At 36.2% G+C, this 22,522-nt stretch overlaps 1 protein-coding gene and 2 pseudogenes across 1 annotated transcript; all 3 read left to right on the forward strand.

Annotated features, from left to right (window-relative positions):
- The first annotated feature begins 2,733 nt into the window (after window positions 1-2,733).
- LOC107633807 (lectin 7 pseudogene) lies at window positions 2,734-3,531 on the forward strand (annotated as a pseudogene).
- An 8,927-nt stretch (window positions 3,532-12,458) lies between these two features.
- Window positions 12,459-13,229, forward strand: LOC107633805 (lectin 7-like). The gene has a single exon (XM_016337406.3). The coding sequence runs from the start codon at window positions 12,459-12,461 to the stop codon at window positions 13,227-13,229; it is 771 nt and encodes a 256-aa protein (XP_016192892.1).
- Window positions 13,230-16,380: 3,151 nt separating this feature from the next.
- Window positions 16,381-18,378, forward strand: LOC107633804 (L-type lectin-domain containing receptor kinase IX.1 pseudogene; annotated as a pseudogene).
- Window positions 18,379-22,522: the final 4,144 nt, after the last annotated feature.

Below are 22,522 nucleotides of genomic sequence, written 5' to 3' on the forward strand. Positions count from 1 at the left end.
TGTGATACTGAGAAAATCTTCTTTTTAAACAAATTATCATTTTTTAATTGAGTGATCTTTTCTATTTATATAATAAAATAGAACAAATTAATGGCATCTTAAAATTAATTAAAGATAGCCTTTTAATTCATTTACATCCCAACAACCATGATCGATAATTCGATATAGCTAAAACAATAAAAAAGCTAAGGTAGAAACACAACTCAAAAACTGACTAATTGAATAGAGTTCATTATTAAAATCATAGAAAATCACAGAAAATCAAAAACATAAAAGAAATCATCATCCAAAAAGTAGTGCTCTTCCCATTGGATTGGAACAAGAAGGCATGCAGAAGTTTACTATGTTGACATCATAATCTATACATAAGATAGATTAGAGATTTTAAGAAAACTGGCTAGCATAGTTGTCCTTGACATGAATCTATACAATATTCCAAACTAACAATCAAATCACCAGGAAGAACCTTCCTCTATTCATGAATTGAAACAAGAATGACATGCATTGACAAACTTACTCACATCAACATGAGACAACAACAAATAACAAAGCTACTTTACTTTAAGGTACATAAGACAATGATGACAAAAAACAGAGAGACAAACATTACCTTTGAAGCAAGCAAGCATGTTTGGAACTCAAATTTGGTTGCATTTTCTTTTTCCTTCCCTTGGGACCTTGTATGCAATGGCTTTGTTGCAGGGGATGCCAGGAAAAAGAGAGACCCTAAACCAATCATCGAAGCCACGATTTATGCTGTACATGTTCATGCTAAGGACCTTCCAATCTAAGAAATCACACTCCATTGGGGACCTCACAGATCTATGCGGGATCCGGGAGGGATGGGATACAACCTTCTTCACAATGACTTGAAGAACCAACACGCACAGGACTGGGTCCTGTCTTCGTTCCTTTGCAAAGCCAGGTAACATAACGAGAAATGTGCCTTTGCCATCAAGATCAACAAGCACAGACCTTTCCTCATGATTGAAGGATGGCATTCTATCTAAGCAGCCTTAAAGTCTTTGGAAGATAACAGACACCCAATTCATCCACCTGGAAAGCACACATCAAGTATTTTTCTCCAATGTATTTGCATGAAAGTGCCAGGTATTTTCCAGGATAAAACAAGTCTGTAACAATAGCAATACCAATACGAATAATAATACTCAGGAGTAAACAACATGAAGATGCAGGAAATTACCTGATACCTGGAGTACACATACTTGGAAGAAAGGACCGACGCTGGCCACCCACTTGGACACAAAAAAGAACGCGTAAAATTATTGCCACCCTCACTGGTCCAATGTGAGTTATAGGTGTCATAAGAGTAGATGAAAACTCTTCCATCTTCAAAACAGATTTGGAGGTATAGCTTACCATAGAAATACATGTGATCAAGTAAGGAATGTGAGTGTTGGTCAGGATGATCAGGGGCCCAAACCTTGGTCGCAGCGCATAAAACCCAAAAATTCGGAGGACTAGCCTTATGTACGAGATGATCGAGACCACACATCCTTATAAAATAACAAACACTTCAGATTTTGTGAAGAGCATAGAACCCGGTATCAATAACTTTGAAAAATCATCTATTGGATTCGACTCCTCCACCTCCTTGTCAAGGTCTAGTTCGTAGACTTTTTTGGAAGGATAGCAAGGATCATCACAATAATAATCAAGTACGGACAAATATTTGAAACTTCCAACGAGATGAATCTTGGAATCCAACTCCAAAGCGTGCATGCGACCCAGTGGAAGATCCACGCTGAAATTAAAGGAAACAGAGACAGATTTTCCCAAACCACAGCCTCCTCCTCCACCTTCTTGGGTTGATGCTGCAGATCTTTGTATGCATTAGTACCATAAGGCATCGTTGATTCTTTCCCGCCGCTATACCTTCCTTCTCAATCAACGCAATTAACTGCCTCAAAAAAGGAGACAAACGAACAAAACTTAGTTGACACTCAATTAACAAGGCACTACAATGAAAATTAAAATTGAGAATTCATAAGAATGTGCAAAGGTAACGTCGTTTTGTAGGACGGAGACGGCACGACAGACGGAGAGAATGGGGCACCCAATGAGGCGGTTATACTCGGGTGGTGACGACGGCGACGGAACGGGTGAGGAGATGCAGAAAATTATGGTTCATTTTCTGGGAGCATGATTTGGGGAAGAAACAAAAATTGGGTTTTTAATAGTTTAGTAAATTATATAATTACTCACTTTGGGTTATAATTTAATTACCAATAATTTAACTATAGTTAACATAACTACTAATTAAAGAGTAACACGTCATAGAAGGTAATGTACATGTTATTATAGGAAGGAGAGTAGAATTTACGATATATATAATCAACTGCTAAATAACTCCCAATCGAATTAACACACTAATATTTCTAATTCATTTTCCTATTTAGTTTCCACACAACCAGCGTGGAGTGTAATGAATTGTTAATTTCTTTCCGCGCTCATAGAAAATGTAAATGCTTTTTCTCCTATGAGAAACAAGACAATGGAAGCTTTATGCAAAAGTCAAAATGACATTGTTGAAGTCACCATTATTTATCCAACGTTATTATTACTAGGTCAAGTGGTCAACTACTAAGCGTTCATTTGGCTTCGTCTAGTCTATTGAATTAGAAACAAAAACTCTATAAATATATATAGTGGGTATAACACTTTGACATTATCCAAATATCGATTATCTTAATTAGCATGTTTATTGAAGCCATGTCCTTATACAAATCAAAGCCCGTTTTCTTGATCCTCATTCCTCTTCTCATGCTGCACCGCAATTTAAGGACTAGTTTCGAATTCTCAGACTTTTCTAGTCCATACAGAAACGAACTCTTCATCTTCCAAGGTGATGCCTCTGCATCATCCAACGGTTCCATTCAACTCACGAAGATCGAAAACGGTAAACCAATCCCTAACAGTGTTGGTAGAGTCTCTTATGGCCTACCAGTGCGCCTCTGGGACTTGAAAACCCAGAAGCTAGCAAGCTTCACCACTAGCTTCTCTTTTCTTGTGTCACCAAATGGCGGAGACGGAATCTCATTCTTCATGGCACCTTTTCATTCTCCAATCCCCAAAGATTCACAAGGTGGATACCTTGGTCTCTTCAATCCCGACGCTTCACTAGCTCCCTTCTTCAGAGATCCTACGGTTGCTGTAGAATTCGACACGTTTTCCAATCCATGGGATCCTGCGTTTGCGCACATCGGCATTGATGTGAACTCCATTGTTTCCGTAACTAGTGTGCCATGGCTGAATGGGGTTGAGGGTTTGAACACTACAGTATTTGCCACTGTAAGCTATGAGGCAGTAACACAAAATTTAAGCGTGGTGGTGAGTTACTACAGTGGAAGCGTTCTTGGTGGGACTACGGTGAACGCCTCACTGTCGCATGTGATTGATTTGAGGAACGTTCTGCCGGAAAGGGTAAGCGTTGGATTCTCCGGTGCCACGGGACAGTTTGTTGAAGTAAACAATATTCTTTCTTGGAGTTTCAGTTCTGCCTTCTATTAGGCAATAATAATAAAACAAATAAGTTAATCAAATTGTGTTAAGGAATTAGTTAATAAACAAATAATGTAAAAATGTTGTCATTATATATTTGTATATATATAACTCATTTTTAATATATATTTTATATTTTTATACTAGTAACTAATTTTAATATAAGTCTAACATAATTGTAAATAAAAGGTTAATTGAATGTGAGGTAGTGACTACACAGCACGCAACGATAAACTTGAGTGCAAAACAGCTAATGAGCGAGCGAGATTAGAGATACGAGTGAGTGCAACAACAACACCAGTCATGAAAGAGGTGAGAGAGCTTGAGTTTGAGAGAGAGAGAGTAAAAAAAAAGACAATGACAATGAAAGGGGAGAACTAAGCCAGCAAGGAAAAGCAAAAGAAGTCCACTGCAAAAACAAAAAAAACGGGGAAGAAATAGAGGAAGGGGAGCAAGCAGGCAACGAAAACAGTATCCTCTACGAGATCACGAACACAGAAAAGGAAGACAAAGCAAGCTTGGGAAGGAAATGGAAAAAACAGGCCAGAACCGGGACGGGTAAAATAGAGCCAAAGAAAGAAATAGAGAATAGAGCCCAGAAAAGAAAGATAAGCATGATGGAGGACATGGAGATAGAAGACGAAGCATCACTGCAAAAGAAGAAAACAACAACAAGCAACCAGGGAACGGCAGAGGCTGCTGAGCAGCCCTGCCGAGATCCATGAGGATGTTAAGTTGGAATTGCCGTGGGCTTGGGAACCCATGGGCAATGAGAGCTCTTACCAAGCTCATCCAACAAAAAGCTCCCAACCTTGTTTTTCTGATGGAAACAAGGAAGAAGGCAGATGAGATTATGAGACTGAGACACAAAGGAGGTCTACAAAATGTGATTGGAGTTGATTGTAGCGGTGAAGGAAGACAAAGAGGGGGTGGGCTTGCTGTTTTGTGGGAAAGCTCAATTGAGGTAAAGCTTCTATCAATGTCAACAAACCATATAGATATGGAAGTGAAGAGGGAAGGGGAGACAAACTGCTGGAGGGCAACTGGCTTCTATGGTTGGCCGGAGATCCAAAATAAAAAATTAAGTTGGGACCTCCTTAATGATCTGGGACAAAATTCAAACACTCCATGGGTAGTGTTTGGTGACTTTAACCAGGTGTTATGCCAAAAAGAAAAGCAAGGTGGAAATCCAATTACTCTGTCTCAGATCAAAGACTTTCAAGAGGCTGTCCAATCTAGTGAACTCCTGGACCTGGGCTACATGGGACACCCCTTTACCTGGTCAAATGGACAAGCAGGGCAGAGAAACATTCAAGAACGTTTAGACAGAGCAATGGCAAATCTGGATTGGAAAGAGAAGTTTCCAAAAACAACAGTCCAACACCTTCCAAGATACAAATCCGATCATAGCCCCATTCTCATAGACCTAAATGGGGAGGTGGGGAAAAGGCGAAAACAACACCGTAAATTCAAATTTGAAGAATTATGGTTAACAAATGAAGATTGCGGGAACATCATAGAAGAAGCCTGGAAAAATAGCAATGGGGGGATTCAAGGAAAACTAAAGGTTTGCGCTGAAAAGCTGGAAATCTGGGGGAGAGAAACTTTTGGAGATATCCCAAAACGGATACGAAAAGCACAAGAAGAAATAAACAGCATCAATGAATCACCACAAACTGATGAAGTAGTAAAGAGAGGCAGGGAATTGGAATCAGAATTAGATGAGCTTCTGAGGATAGACGAGATCCGATGGTGCCAAAGGTCCCGGGTGAGCTGGCTAAAATATGGAGACAAGAATACTAGTTTCTTCCACCAAAAAGTCACCCAACGGAAGAAGAGGAACCGGATTGACTCAATTGTAGATGATCGAGGAGTTAAACATGAAGATGAGGAGCAGATTGAGGAGATCATGAGAGGTTTTTTCGAGACCCTTTTCACCTCGGAAGAAACTAGAGATATCAAAGAAACGGTAGAAGTGGTCAAAGGGAGGATTAAGGAAGACATGTTCGAATTTCTCAATGCTGATTTTTCTAGAGAAGAAGTCTATCAAGCTCTCCAACAAATGCACCCTACAAAAGCTCCTGGCCCAGACGGAATGCTCGCAATCTTTTACCAAAAGATGTGGAAGAAGGTGGGGGAGGAAGTAACCGATGCTGTCCTAAAAATTCTGAATGAAGAAGGAGACCCAACACCGATAAACCAAACCTACATTTGCATGATTCCAAAAGTAGCGAAGCCCAGGCACACAAGAGATTTCCGGCCTATATCCCTATGCAATGTCATCCTCAAGCTTGTGACCAAGACGATGGCTAATAGATTAAAAGCAATCCTCCCCCAAATTGTCGGGGAAAACCAAAGTGCTTTCGTCCCCGGGAGACTCATAACTGACAATGGCTTGATTGCCTTTGAAATTTTTCATTACATGAAAAAGAAAACAGTGGGAAAGAGAGGTTATGTGGGGTTAAAGCTCGACATGGAGAAAGCATATGACCGGGTGGAGTGGAATTTCCTTAGAGAAGTCCTCATTTCTATGGGATTCCCAAGTAGATGGACGAATACGATTTGGAATTGCATCAGTTCAACATCCTTCTCCATCCTCCTCAACGGTATTCCCACTAAATCTTTCACTCCGACTAGAGGCTTGAGGCAAGGGGATCCACTATCCCCGTACCTTTTCATTCTTTGCGCTGAAGTACTTTCCGGATTACTTAGTACAGCTCAGAACAGAAGTTTGATACATGGGATCAGAATTTCGAGGAATGGGCTAGAGATTAATCACTTATTCTTCGCGGATGACAGCATACTATTTACTAGAGCCTCGGACCAGGACATCCAGGAAACAAAAGATGCTTTGACTACATACCAACAAGCTTCAGGGCAACGCATAAACTTGGCAAAATCCGAGTTTTCTTTTAGCCAAAACGTACCAACAACCAGACAAAGGCTTATCCAAGAACGGATGGGAATAAAGGCTGTGGAAAGACACTCGAAGTACTTGGGGCTTCCAACATTTGTGGGGAGATCCAAAAAACAAGTGTTTGAGTTTGTCCAAGAAAGGGTGTGGAAAAAGCTAAAAGGGTGGAAGGAGAGATTCTTGTCCAAGGCAGGAAAGGAGGTGCTAATAAAAGCTGTAGTCCAATCTATTCCTACCTACATCATGGGGTGCTTTAGGCTACCAAATAGCCTATGCCATCATATAGAGTCAATGATAAACAGATTTTATTGGGGTGCTAAAAATGGAGAGAGAAAAATTCATTGGGTGAAATGGGACAAACTCTGTCAACCAAAACAGAATGGGGGACTGGGTTTCAGGGACATAGAAGCATTTAACTCAGCCCTCCTGGCAAAGCAAGGTTGGAGACTTATGAAGAGCCCAGAATCACTAGCAGCCAGGACAATCGGCAGCAGGTACTTCAATAGGAGGAATTTTCTGAATGCAGGAGTTGGGTTCTCCCCCAGTTTTACATGGCGAAGCATCTGGCAAGCAAAGGGTGTTGTGGAGATAGGAGGCTGTTGGAGAACTGGAGACGGAAAAATGATCAAGATTTGGAAGGATCCCTGGCTCCCCAAACAGAACGGTTCCAGAATATGGTCTCCCCCAAAAATTTTAGACCCTAACGCTACTGTAGAGACACTGATAAGGGAAGAAGAAAAGGCCTGGAATACAGATCTTATTAACCAGATCTTTGCCCCATTTGAAGCCAGACAAATTCAAGAAATTCCAATCCCAAGATCAAAGCAGACAGATACTTTTATATGGAAAAAGGCAAGAGACGGAATGTTCAGAGTCAAATTAGCCTACCACCAAATTAAAGCTCAAAACAGACACCAATCTAGCAACAACTATGAAGAACAGAGAGAGGACAATACCTGGAAGGAGTTATGGAAGACCAAGGCACATCCAAGGACACTCAACTTTATCTGGAGGCTGCTACATAAGTCCCTGCCAACTAAGAAGAATCTGAGCAGAAAGGGGGCTAGGTGCATACCCACTTGCATGCGCTGTTGGGAAAGTGAGGAAACCGAAGAGCATCTGATCAGGCAATGCGACTTTGCGAGAAGATTCTGGTTTGCCTCACCCCTAAATCTGAGAACTGAGCAAGAAGAGGGTTTAACACTAAGAAAATGGTTTCTTGATATTCTAGGAAAACTCCAACTGAAAGAGAAGGGATTTTTCTGTACCTTAATTCACCAATTATGGAAAGCCAGGAACCAACTCGTGTTTGAAAACAAAGAGCGGCCAATTATAGAGGAAATTGAAACTGCAACCAGAGTGTTCAAAGAGCACTGGAAGGCACAGAAGAAAGAAGAAGAATTCCGCACTGCTCAGGTAGATAATCGACCTCATCAACAAATTTGGGAAGCACCTCCTAATTCGATGGTGAAGATTAATGTGGATGCTGCAAAAGACAGGGACAATAAAGGAGGGGTAGGTGTGGTTGCTAGAAATTGTTGGGGCCAAATAATGGCAGCGGCAACCTGGTCTTTACCTTTTCCTTTGGAAGCCCACGAAGCAGAGGCATATGCAGTTCAATGGGGGATAAATTTTGCTTCAGAGTGTTGTTTCACGGAGATTATTGTTGAAAGTGACAATTTAGAGGTTGTGAAAGCGTTAAAACATGGAAGAATCTCAGACTCTTATTTTGGATCATTCATTACTGATGCCTTGGATTTATGCAAGAAATTTAGATTAGTTTCCTTTAGTCATGTGAAAAGAAATGGAAATAAAGTAGCCCATGAGTTAGCCCAATTGGCAATTACCACTCCAAATTATGTATGGATGGAGGAGGCCCCAGGTCATGTAACAAATTTGGCCATGTGCGACATACTGGCTCCAATTGAATGAACATTTCCATTTCCAGTAAAAAAAAAACTAATTTTAATATAAGTCTAACATAATTGTAAATAAAAGGTTAATTGAATGTGAGGTAGTGACTACACAGCACGCAACGACAAACTTGAGTGCAAAACAGCTAATGAGCGAGCGAGATTAGAGATACGAGTGAGTGCAACAACAACACCAGTCATGAAAGAGGTGAGAGAGCTTGAGTTTGAGAGAGAGAGTAAAAAAAAAGAGACTCAAGAGAAGAGGGACATCGAGAGTAAATTAGAGCATTAGAGGAAAGTTGTGACATGCGGTTTTTGAATTTTTTTTATATTTTGTTTAAATTTGAACAATGACTAAGAGAAGGGGGTTAAATCTAAACTACTTTTTTTGCAGAGATATTTTTATTTTTGTCTCATAACAAGTTAAGATATATTTTTTATTTTGTTTCCTGAGAACTAGAATCAGAAAAGAAGCAGAGAAGAAGAATTGATACCAGATATATTCTGGTTCAACTACTAGGCGCAATGTAGCTTACATTCAGTCTCCATCATAACAGTGATAGAATTTCACTATCTTTTTCAAGATTACAAACACCAATGCTTTCCTAGGATCTACCCAATCTTATTTGGGACAAATTTATATTCTAACCTCAATATGAATTTGACTTGGACTCAAACTAAGCTTTCAACAACAAAATGCTAACCCAACTTGTAAGGGAATCTCCACAGATCATGACACACAACAGAAAGATGTACAAAGAAACTTTGAGACATCTATGGCTTTTTCTCTAATATTGCTTACTGTCTTTTACCTCTCACTGGCTTTTTCTTACAAATCTCACCATGTTTGTCTTTTACCATGAGACTCATACAACAATACTAAGAAAAAGAAACTAAATGAACTTCATTGAAGGAGAAGAACTCAGGAAGCTTTAGGGTAGCTATGAGAACTCTGTGCTTTTTCACTTTTTCTCCTTAATCTCAACCTTTGGTCGTTCACCCTTAATATATAAGGGGAAGCTTCCAAGGTTGAAACCGGTTCAACCAACCCAACAACTTATTCTCCAACCTTAGAGTAGCAGCGATTCGAATAGAGAGGAGAGAGAGGGAAACCAAACCTGCTTGCATGTACCTCTCTCATCCTTTTTCATGCATCTTCTTCAATCTTGGTCATTGATCTTGACTTTGGCCCCAAAAATTAATTCTCAGCGTTGATGAACATCTGACCCAGGACAACTTCATGATTTTCATTTTTGCTTCTTCCTTCTTGATACTCAGAGGCTATCTTCTTCTTTGTGGCACTAAAACGGAAATAAGCTTTTTACAAAGATAGATTTGCTTCCTGACCGAGGCCGATCTTTTTCTTTTTTGGAAACAAATCTTTAAACTTTTTTTCAAATCTTTCCTTCTGTGATAAAGATCTTTCTTAACCTTTTTTCATAGACTTTTCTTCTGAGACTTCATTTTTCTTCTATCTTCTTCTTGAGTGATAGATGTGACCGAAAGCAAGAGAGAAGAGAAAGAAGAAAGAGAAAAGAAAAGCTCTCGGTGAAAGCTTTCAATACAAATTAAATTGAATTGAATTGGGAGTTTCTGTTACCAAGGAGTGTAGTGACGTGTGAAGTTTTTAATGTAATTAAATCAAATTGAATTTTATCTTTCAGTTATCAAGACATGCAGTCACTTCTTAGACTTTTGGTTACTTGAGAAAGTTTCTTGTGATCACCGAATGGTTTATGAACGTTTTGGGCCACTTTGAGTTTTTTTGCCTTTTAATTGTTTAGCCACTTGAAGTGAATAATTATTATTGGGCTAAACTTGTTTAGTAATCAAACTGAACTTTCATCACTTGGGTCAAGAAACAATTTTATTTTTCTTCCTGCACACTAATGAAAATATCAAACAAACTATTGGAAGCATTTTGAACATTTAATAATATTTTAATAATTTCTTAATTTATATTTTAATAATATTTTATCATCATTTCAGTTTTTCAAACTCAACAATCTCTCTCTTGATGGCAAACATTATTAAACTGAGCTGAAAGAGTTAGGGTAAAAAATTTTCCTTTGAAGATGTGCCGAAATCTCCCATTTTTTTGTTCAATGTGCTCCCTTTTAATGTGTGCCTAATTTACAAAAATATTCACAGAAACGACACCCTGTATGCAAGCTCTAAAGAATTTCTAATATAAAGATTTTAAAAAAAATAGAACCTTTAGGATAGTGCCAGATTTTCATCAAGAAAAATTTAGCAAACACCTTAATAAAATTCTACAATCCAGACAGTACATATACACTTAAGTAAATAAGTTTATCAATAAAAATCAAGGTTCAAGTTGAAATTAATCCTCTAACATAAAAATGTTCAAAATAGTGAGCCAAATTAGAGTACAAAATAGAACACAAATATGAATCAGAGTGCTCAAAGTATATCAAAACAAGGCAGTTAAATTGCTGAAACAAAACAGTTTTAATTTAGTCCTTTTTTTTCTCTTTTTTTTTTTTATTTTTCTCCTCTTTTTGTCATCAAGAAGGAATCTACAAGCACAAAAGATTAAATAATACAATCCATAATGATTCATGCATAAAACAGACAGTATCAAATTTAAGTTTAGTATAGTCATCCAAGTCAAATGAAAAATAGTTTAGTTAAGTCAAAAAGAGCAAACTAAAGAAGTATTCAGCAGCGCAACAAGAAACAAACTTAGGCATAAAAAGATTCAGTATCAGATTCTATAATATCTTTTTTCTTTCTCGAAATGAGCTATGTCCTCATCAAAAGAGTCCAAATACTTAAGAAGCAAATTTACCTTTTCATAAAATTTTACCAAAGTCTTTTCATTTTTCAATGTACCTTCCTAACGTCTTTGTAGGATTTCACCACCAGTTTGGATATGGTTGAAAACTCTAAAAAAATATTTTTGGTAAATAGTTGAGAGAGGATAATAAAAGTTATTTTTTGTTATAGAAGTGAAAGGTTTTAGTATATACATGTGTGTGCGCGCATGTGAATCTGTGTATTAGTGATTTGTATAGACTATAGAGTGAAAAATGTATATAATAGTAAATTATTCATCTTTAGTGTATTTTGTAATGTTTATTGTCAAAAATATAACTTGAGTAGACTTTTTAGTAGCTAAATTTATTGCATATTTATAAATAGAAATTAGGAATCCTACCTGACATAGTTAGTTAGAGAGTATGATTAGGTGAATAAGTTAGTGACTCTGAATTATTACATATAGCTTCTATATAAACATCTTGTAAAACTAATGCACTCACTAGTTGAGTATTTTTCAATTTTCGTATACTCCTATTTCTCTCATTCTCTCTCAACACATTCTCTCTCATCTTGTTTCATCATAGATGAAGCTTGATGCTTTCTCTCTAATTTTTACACCCTTTATTTTTGGATTTGTAATAGAACTTGATGAGAGAATGATCTTCTCTCTAGTGTGTTTTTATAATTATCAAAATTCAAGAGATCTAATTAAAAAAATAAAAATTAGTGCAAAGATTTAATTAAAAAATATAAAAATTTAATTAAAAATTTAATAAAATTATAGGATCGAATTAGTAGAATAATTAAACTTTTTAAATTTATTTATTATAAAATGTAATTTGACAAAAATTACTCATTTTAAAATCTAAAAACTACACATCCAACTAACCATTAAATGATGTGATTGTTATAACTTATAAGACATCTTATTACTTACTGTGTTAATCATATGTTCTAAAATAAACTTTGGTCAAACAAAAATTATCTTTAATTCATGACGTCATATGTCTATATATTCAATCAATTTTAACTTTTATATTGCCAAGCTTGATTGTAGGCAATAAGAATATGATGCTAATTAATATTGCCAAAATCTCATTGTTTTGATCACCCTTTACATTTTTGTCTAAGCGCTAACTACCGCCTCATGTGCTCTATGCAAGTCATTTGGCTTCTTCATATAACATTTGATTTTTCTTTATTTATTTATTTTTGGCAGGCTTTGAGAGTTGAGAGCTCCTTATATATACCTTAGTAATACATTGCTATTATCACAAATCCACAACAATAACAAACTCAATTAGAATAATTAATCATATATAACCATGGCCATTATTACCCACATTAATTCATGGATTCAAATAATGACCATTGCATTCCTTATGCTAATCCACAATGTGAATTCAGCATCATTCACATTCCCAAACTTTTGGTCACCCACAAAGGACATTGTCTTCGAGGGTGATGCCGATTACTCAAACGGCGGTTTAACTCTCACAAAGATTGTAAACAGTGCTCCCATTGGCAACAGTGCCGGCCGAGCCTCCTATTCTTCCCCCGTGCGCCTCTGGGACGCCAACACCGGCAACCTCGCCGCTTTCACCACCACCTTCTCCTTCACCGTGGAACCATTCCTCTATAAACCCTTCGGTGATGGCATCGCCTTCTTCATTGCGCCCTTCGTATCAGAGCTGCCCAAAAATTCAAGTGGCGGATACCTAGGGCTCTTTAACGCCGACACTGCTTTGAATTCCTACAAAAATCAAATAGTTGGTGTTGAGTTTGATTCGTTTAGCAATGCATGGGACCCTAACACTGCTCATATTGGGATTGATGTGAATTCCATTGCTTCAGTAACAACAACGCCATGGCAACCGGGGAATGTTGCATCTGCCACAATTGATTATGAGCCTGTAAGCACAAACTTAAGCGTTTCTGTGAGATATTTGAATGGGAGTTCGAGTAGTATTTCGTTTGTGATTGATTTGAGGACTGTGCTGCCTGAATGGGTTAAGGTTGGATTCTCTGGTTCAACTGGACAAGTTGTTGAAGTACACAGGATTCTTTCCTGGTCTTTCAATTCAACTTTCTACTAGCTGCCTTTGAAGCATCATCTTTTCTATCTTTTGTTATTATTGTTTGTGGTCTTTATTTATGTCTTCACTATCATTCAATGTTGAAAGTAAGTCTATTAAACTTGGCATTTCTACTTCTATCAAATTGAATGACATTGCTGTAATGCCCTGAAAAGTAGGACTGTGAATCGTTATAATTGCACGTCGCGTGCTTATATTAGCTTCTTCTTCATCATTTATAATTCTTCACATTTAACCAGTTCTGCAATAAAAAAGAAATAAAAGAGTTGGGTACGTGAAGAATTGAAGATAGTTAAGCTATTGAAACACTTCATGATATATAGTGAGGTGATGATCAACATTTACTATTATATTTGTCTTATACCTAAATTTAATATAATTCATTTTCTATTTTTTTTTAAACTGAAAATGTTGGCTTCTTTTATTCCTATTATTCTCTTACGATTTCAACTTGTTAAAAAGTTTCAACGTAACTAGGTTATGTGTTAATTGGTTCGCATATCCGCCTAATAAGCTTTCGTTTTTTAGGGGGGAAAAAAAACTTATAGTTTGGTAATATTAGTGGTGTCAAAAATCTCCCGTAAGCGGGGATTTTCGCGGAGACCGTCTCGAATGGGGTTCCAATGGTGGAAAAAATTTTTTCACAGGAATAGAGATGAGGAGCAAAATTTCTCCAAGACAGGTGTAAAGACCTGAGTGGGGATTTCTGCCCATCCCCGATAATTTTTCAAATGTTTGAAATTTCTTAAATAACATTACTTTATTTTTAATATAGAAAATCTTTTTAGTAATTTCACCAATTAAAAAATCCTAACCCTATTATTCAGTCTTCCCTATTTACTGTGTTGTTTGCTGCGCCATCTACTTTCTATTCCCAGTCCCAACTCTCTTCCATCTCCACTTTATTCAAACTGCAAAGTTCCCACAGCACCATACGCCGTTCTCTCCCACAGTCCCAACTCTCTTCAGTCTCCACTTGGTCTCACAGCATCAAATTTTTACTTAATGTGTAAAATTCTTATTTATGATGTATGTTAACATATTTATATTTGTGTTATTTTAACAGAGAACATGGAGATATTTGTTGGAAGCTATATAGAGTATGCTGGCCATCAAAGAATACTTGATGTTAAAGACTATATCTTTTTGTTTTTTTAGAATGAAAGTTATATTTTAAAATTTTATTTTATGGACTATAATTTGCTATGTTGTATTTCTGGACTTATAATCTTGGATAAGATATGTTTGTGTGTTTGTAATAGTATTTTGTAGTTTATTTTTTATTTTTTTGATATTTTTTACTATAATTTTCATATGAATAATAAATATAAGGGGATGGAAAATGGGGACCCGCGAGAAACACGGCGAACACAGAGAATTGGAATGGGGACAATTATCCCCCTATGACGGGAATTGGGGATTAATTTTGGGGGCGGGAACGGGACGGGGAGGCATCCCCGCCCCGCCTCCCGCCCCCGCCCCGCCCCGCCTCATTGACATCTCTAGGTAATATATAACAGAATTCACTATTCGAAAAATTCCGGGGTTGACAAAAATTTTTTTTTAAATATTATTAATAAAATAATTTTTAAATAATTTAAAAATATGATAAAAAAATTAATAAATATTATATTTCTTATAAATGACAAAAATTTTTATATTTAACAAATAACTTATCCATTCGATCTAAATTGTTGTGACAATATTTAAATAAATATTAATTAATTTTTATTTTATAGTAATTTAGAATTTAACATTAAGCGTTTATGATTTAAAAATCTAAAATTTAAGATAAATAAAATAATTTTATAAGATTCGCTGAACAAAGCTCCTTAACAATTAACATTACCTTTTTTATATGAACTTACCTTTTTAAATTTTTAATCCAATTAAATTATTTAATTTTTTCTTGAAGCTAAGTAATAATTAATATTTATAATATCTCACATGGTCTAAAATAAAAATTTGATCATTTTCATCTCTTAAATTAGTTTTAAAATTGAATTAAATCCACTTAATTTCTTATATATGAATATCTTGTTTAGTTTACGAGTATGTTACAAGGTTCCGTTAGAGACGCCTGCTTTTCTTTTAGGTCTAAAAGATTAGACTTAAAAGGTTGCATAAAAACCTGCAACTTAAAAAAACCATTTTAGGTTTTTTTTTTTTTTTGGGTCAACTCATCAGGCAAACCATTTAAATCTCGGAGGATGTTAACGATTTAAGAGATGTGAAAGGTAATTATTGGCATAATGAAGAGTTCAACACAGACACTACAAATATCATTCTCTAATGCAAACTCCAAACGATTCCAAGTTAATTAAATACTAAAGTTGTCAAGGTAAAGCTAAGTAATATATTCACAAGAACTGCATGCTAGTACTCTGAATAGCATTAGTTATCACAATTAAGACTGCTTTTTTTTTTTTCAATATGATTAAATAAAATGGTTGAGAAGTCATTTAGAAAAAAAAGAGATTATTAAGAAGGGGATAGAAATTGCCGGCATATCCTCCAAGAGAAATATATATTAAAAAAAAAAAAAAGACGCCGGCATCGGCATATAGTTGTTTCTTTTGTAACCACGTACCATACATGATGACTTGGTGAGCTCATCACTTGTATCTTCCCGTTGCCTGAGTTACTTAGTTTCTTAATTTCATGACTATACGTTTGGCCAACATATGCTTGTCCTATTCAATATTCTCATCCTCATGTCTTCACAAACAAAGTGCAGGCCGTAAAGTTTGTTGATCAGGTCAAGCTATGTTTAAAATTAATCGAGAGAGAGTATCTCTTCCAATAAACAAACAAAACTAAAGAAAAGAACCCTCAAGATTCGAAATATTGTTATAATTATTAGTTGGCTAAATAACCAACTTTGCTTCTGTCACTCTCCGTGTTTATAAACACTACCTGGGGTTTGGGGTTGGGTTGTCGCTAGTGATCAAGTACTAGGGACATTTCAACATATGACAATCATAATTTAATACTACTAATTGAAGCAATTTAATTATTCATCTTTGAATTCCATGTTGCATATAGTTGAGGCAACTACTGTCTTGGGAAACTTCACCACCATTATTATTCTCTGCTTCTCGCCTTACAAAACGTAACATATGCCTTTCTTCTTGTGTCCTTCATAACTCAAATGGCCTTGTTTTCTATGTTTATGATCTTCACTTGGTTGATTTTTCTCTATAACACCAAAACTGTAGAGTCTGTTTCATTCAACTTGGATAATTTCATGCCAAATCTATACCTAATTAAATTCGAGGGCGATGCATTTGTGTCGGAAAAAGTTTTACAGCTGACAAAGAACAGAATCGACGGCCCTATTACAAAAAGCGTGGGCCGCGCCTCGTTTGATCAACCGGTGAAGCTTTGGGATAAAGGAACAAGACAGCTCACTGATTTCACCACACATTTCTCTTTTATTATGAAAGCTATCAATCCCAACATGTTCGGTGATGGATTATCATTCTACATTGCACCTTTTGAATCAACCATCCCAAACAATTCAGTTGGAGGGTTCCTTGGGCTCTTCAGCGGGGAATCTGCATTCAACACCACTGCCAATCAAATAGTCGCTGTCGAGTTTGACAGCTTTGAGAATCCATGGGATCCAAACCCTAATCATGTTGGGATCAATGTTAATTCTATAATATCTGTTGCAAACGTGAGTTGGAATAGGAACATGAAGAATGGATCCGTTGCTAATGCTTGGGTTTCATACAACTCCACCACCAAGAATCTCTCCGTGTTCCTTACTTATGCAGATAATCCAACATTCAACGGCAGTTTTAGTCTCTCACATGTCATTGATCTCAGGGAATTCTTGCCGGAATTTGTTAGGATTGGATTCTCCGCCGCCACCGGTGATTGGATCGAAATACACAACGTTCTGTCTTGGTCATTCAATTCAACCTTGGACTCGAGCACGGGGAAAAGCAAGGTTGGTTTGGCCAGTGGTTTGAGTGTTGGATTCGGTACTCTAGCATGTTTAATAGGTGTTATTTGTTTTGTATTTTGGAGGAAGAAAAGAAACCGAGCCAAGAAAGACGACGACGATACGGGGTTCGATGCTTCTATAGAAGATGAATTCGAAAGAGGAACGGGTCCGAAGCGGTTCACTCAGAAGGAGCTAAGCCAAGCGACGAACGGGTTCGCGGAAGAAGGAAAGCTGGGAGAAGGAGGATTTGGAGGTGTGTACAAAGGAGCAGTAGGGAATCCAAGAATGGAAGTTGCGGTGAAGAGAGTATCGAAAGGATCAAAACAGGGGAAAAAGGAGTACATATCAGAAGTAAGAGTAATAAGCAGGCTGAGGCACAGGAATTTGGTTCAACTCATAGGCTGGTGCCATGAGAAAGGTGAGTTTCTTCTTGTTTATGAGTACATGCCTAATGGTAGCCTTGACTCTCATTTGTTTGGAAAAGGAGTCATGCTTTCTTGGGCTGTAAGGTACAAGATTGCATTGGGTTTGGCATCTGCACTTGTTTATCTTCATGAAGAATGGGAACAATGTGTGGTGCATAGGGATATTAAGTCAAGTAATGTCATGTTAGATGCCAATTTCAATGCCAAACTCGGCGATTTCGGTCTAGCAAGGTTGGTGGACCATGAACTGGGGACTCAAACCACGGTTTTGGCCGGCACCATGGGATACCTAGCCCCGGAGTGTGTCACCACTGGGAAATCAAGTAAGGAATCTGATGTGTATAGCTTTGGCGCCGTGGCGCTCGAGATAGCGTGCGGGCGAAGGCCGGTTCAAGTTAAAGAAGAGCCCGGCAAAGTGAGGCTGATAGAATGGGTGTGGAACTTGTATGGACAGGGGAAGCTTCTAGAAGCCGCTGATTGGAGGTTAGATTTGGAATTTGATGTGAAGCAAATGGAGTGCTTGATGACCGTTGGATTGTGGTGTTGTCACCCTGATTATACTATGAGGCCTTCTATAAAGCAAGTCATAAATGTGCTTAATTTTGAAGCTCCTTTGCCAACACTTCCATCACAGTTACCTGTGCCTATGTACTTCGCACCTCCCATGGACATGTGCAAATTCACCTACACTTCTTCTGGAACCACAGCCACATCTAAAGACTCCTCAAACTACTCATCCATGTCAGCAGGGTCCAGAAAATCTCTATTATAGCTTGCAAATATGTATCGTGTATTTTTGTATCATGGCGAACGAAACAAGTTCGTTGTTTTTGTGTAAGTGATGATTGTCAACACTCAGCAGATGTAGTTCTTCATATTTTGTATATGGTTTTTTGTTTTGCTTTGGGGTTCTGAATTTGGCCTGATTGCCTCAATAATTAAGATATCCATACCACTTGTGCTAATTAAACGCAATCTTATATATTATTAATACGCTTTCTGCTATGATTACCACATTGCAATGGACAAAAAGTTGAGTGTGGTGAAACTCGACTAAATTAAGTTTTTATATTATGTTTAGTATAAAAAATATAAAATTAAATTATGTCTTAATATTTTATTTGATTCATAATAAATATAAAAATAAAATAAAAATATTTATTAAAATATTTTTATTATTAAAAAATGTCAGTCTTTTGTATTTTGAAAATTATTTTTGGTCAAGAAGATTATTTTTTATTTTTATTATATTTTTCTTTCTTCTTGGGTCCTATTGGATCTTACTGACGAATTGTACATAGTTTAAGTATTCTGAACCAGAAAATTGCTGAATTGTTTTGCAGAGCCCAATCTAAAGGAGTATTCTACCAGTACCAACCTTGACTGCTAAAAAAATAGTAAAATACCATGAGATCAAATTTTTAAATTGACACATTCTTAGACCAAAGAGAAAAAAAAAACAATAACCAAAATAAACAAATAAAATAATGTAACAAGACTAATTAATTTAGATTGATCAACTAATTAGTTTACTCATTTGTTTAAATAAGTGTTAGAATTTAAATTTCACATTATGCATCTAACAACCTAAAAAGATGGATATTCTCGTAAATATATTTTCACATAAAGATGATAGAGAAAAGCTCCGCATACAAGTCATTAGGACTTGTATGCTTTACAAGTTAATTAACGAATAAACCCCCCAAAACGCGATGCAAGGTACGTTCTTCTTCTTCTTCTTCTTCTTCTTCTTCTTCTTCTTCTTCTTCTTCTTCTTCTTCTTCTTCTTCTTCTTCTTCTTCTCTTTCGTTTCTTGCTTTCTCTTTCTCGTTCTTCTTCTTCTTGCATGTTCTTCTTCCTCTTCCTCTTCTTCTTCTTTTCTTTCGTTTCTTTCCTTCTGTTTCTCCTTCTTCTTCTTCTTGCTGCACGTTCGTCTTTCTCTTTCTGTTCTTCTTCTTCATTTACGTGCTTTTCTCTCTGTTTTCTTTCTTCGTTATTCTCGATTTCCATTGTTTTTTTACATCAAGCTCTGAAATCGTTTTTGAAGAAGAAGAAGCAGCAGAAGATGAGGAGGAGAAAGAGAAAAAGTTCTGAAATATGCATGAGGTGTACTTCAACGAATTTTGGGTGTATTTCTGTAATCGTTTGGGTGAATTCATGTAACCATTTGGGTGTATTTCTGTAATCGTTTGGGTGTATTACAGAAAGGATTACAGAAATACACCCAAACGGTTACAGAAATACACCCAAAGGATTACAGAAATACACCCAAAGGATTTAAGAAATACACCCAAAATAGGGGGAGACAGTATATTTCTTCTTGAAATCTTTTAATGTTTTGCTGGTTAAGGATGAGGCATATGACAGAGACAATCTAGAAGAAAAACCTAGAAGAACAGTAAAACAGTACCTTGAATAATGTTTCTTCCTTTTTTCTGGTAATTTTTTATGGAGATTTGTATCTTTTCTTCTTGATTTCTTCTACTCTTCGCGAAGAGTTGGAACGTTTCTGCATAATCGTAGTAGTTTGTTTTGAATCTTGATGGTTTGCGTTTTGATTGAGGAAGAAGAGGAAGAGTGAACGTGGGTGGAAAGAGAGCGTGTTTTTTTCTTGATGGTTTGCGTTTTGATTGAGGAAGAAGACGAAGAGTAAATGTGTTGTTGAAGGAGCGCGTGTTTTTTTCTTAGACTTGGAGCAACTTATATAACTTGTAAGCCAAAAAGGCTTGTATGTGTAGCAGGCCTCAAGATGATATTACAAACTATTAGATCGTTTGACATGTGAATAGATATTTATGGAAGCATTTACCATCAAAAGAATATGCTAAAATATAAAATGAGTCAGCAAAATATTTTTAAAGGAAAAAAACCATTAATAATATTTTTATACCAATAGCTAGATAATTCAATTAGATTTTTTTTTTCCAGATTGGTTGTTAGTTGTTACACACTCGATCTAAGCGGAGAGAGTTAAACAAGACATCATACAAAAATTAGTTACTCCCCTTTAGCATTGCCATTAGAGAGAACGTTCCCGATGAATTTTAAAATAATCTACCTGCAGTAGTATATGTATACATTCTCCTATTGCAATTTATCTCAATGCTATTATGTAATAAATCACTATTCTACTACTAAAACACCTACTCCATGATAACCATCTAATGTACATACATAACCCGACCACCAGGACGCATCACTTTAATAATGAAGTAAGCAATACATTATATTATATTCTTAAAGCTCATTCTTGACACCAATATGTCCACTAAGTGTTGTTGTTCACGGTCATTTGATTCATGCTTGTCTTATTTAGGTCCAGTTTGGATAAACAGTTTAATTAAATCTTTTTTGAAAAAATAATTTAAACAATAAATAGCTAGATTAAAAGTAGCTTATAAATAAGTTATTTTGTGTTTGGATTTTTAACTTTAAAAGTGCTTATTTCATAGAAATGTGATAAAAAATAGTTATATTATGAGAGAAGTCATTTTTTTAACGTCTCTATAGGCTTCTAAATAGTTTCTTAGAAAGCCGCGATTCAATTTTAAAAATTGCACCAGACATTAATACTACTACTTTTCATAAGTCAAAAGCTCAAAAAAAAATTACTTTTAAAGCTTCCAAAACGAACCTTTAGTATTTGCTCTCATCCTTATGTATCAGATCACCTCCGTATTTTGAAACAAGTGGTTCAAATTTTTGTGTTTTATTCCTTAAGAATCTTGATTTTCAATTTATTTCCTCCTCCCCTTCAATCCAATCGACAATATCTTTTTGGCTTACCACCATTGTAATATCTTCCTCAACAACACTAATTTCTTTCGGTAAAAATTGAATTACCACTTGTAACTTTTTAAGTAATGCCTCTCCCGCAGTATCTTCCTTCATTATGTTACCCATAAACCACCTCATTTCACTATCATTAGTTGTCAAGTACCTACCTACCACAAAGCTATTTATTTTCGATAAAAATATACACATTGCCACCAAACTTAACATGTTCTTTTTTTATCTTGTCTTCTATTTTTTTGGTATTGTCATTGCCTTTTATTTTGTAACACACCATTGATCAACACAATTTTTTATTTGCTCTCACCCACTATTTCATGTTGTCATTTTATTTTCAAATACTTTTACATTACGACTCTTCCACACTATCCATATAACTGCAAAGAAATGAATACTTCATCTCCTTTTTTTGAGTTTGTGAGTCTCTTGATTCATCCAACTCTCAAACCATAACCTCATATTATTATATCCTACTTACCATACATTTTTCCAACATAAAGACAGCCACAACAATTTACTCACAAAACGACGATGTATACAAAAATGATTTACCGTCTCATCTTTGGTATCACACGTGACACATTTTTCTTCTTCCGATTGTATAATATTTTTCTCAACAAGGTATCTTTTGTATTAGTCTCCCTGTTAAGGCGAACCATGCAAGCATTTTCACTCTTGACGGCACTAATCCACACCAAATATCATCAAAATATGCTTCATTGTAGATATCTCAAACTCTTTTTCTGTTGCCATAGTATTAAAGGATTCTCTTGACTACTTTCCATCTGCATTGAACGTCCATACCAAACTATCCTGCACACAAAAAAAATAGAATCCAACATTTTTTGTAACTCACTAGCAAGTGTTTTTTCTCTCTTAAAGAACTCTCTCCACCGTTGAAGGTTCTAGGCCCAACTAGTACCAATCCACACACCACACTCGCTGATGTAGCTATCTTTTAGATTTGAGATGTTAAAGAGTTTAGGAAACTTTTCTTCCAACGTTTTGTCCCCCATCCATACATCTTTTCAAAATCTCACTTTTTTACCATCACCAACACATTTTCTCCTATGATATTATTTTTGGTTATCATTCCCGCAATTTCCTTCCAAAGTCCATTAGAT

The sequence above is a fragment of the Arachis ipaensis genome, chromosome B3, assembly GCF_059453495.1.
Source record: "Arachis ipaensis isolate K30076 ecotype BB chromosome B3, ASM5945349v1, whole genome shotgun sequence".
Classification (NCBI taxonomy): Eukaryota; Viridiplantae; Streptophyta; class Magnoliopsida; order Fabales; family Fabaceae; genus Arachis; species Arachis ipaensis.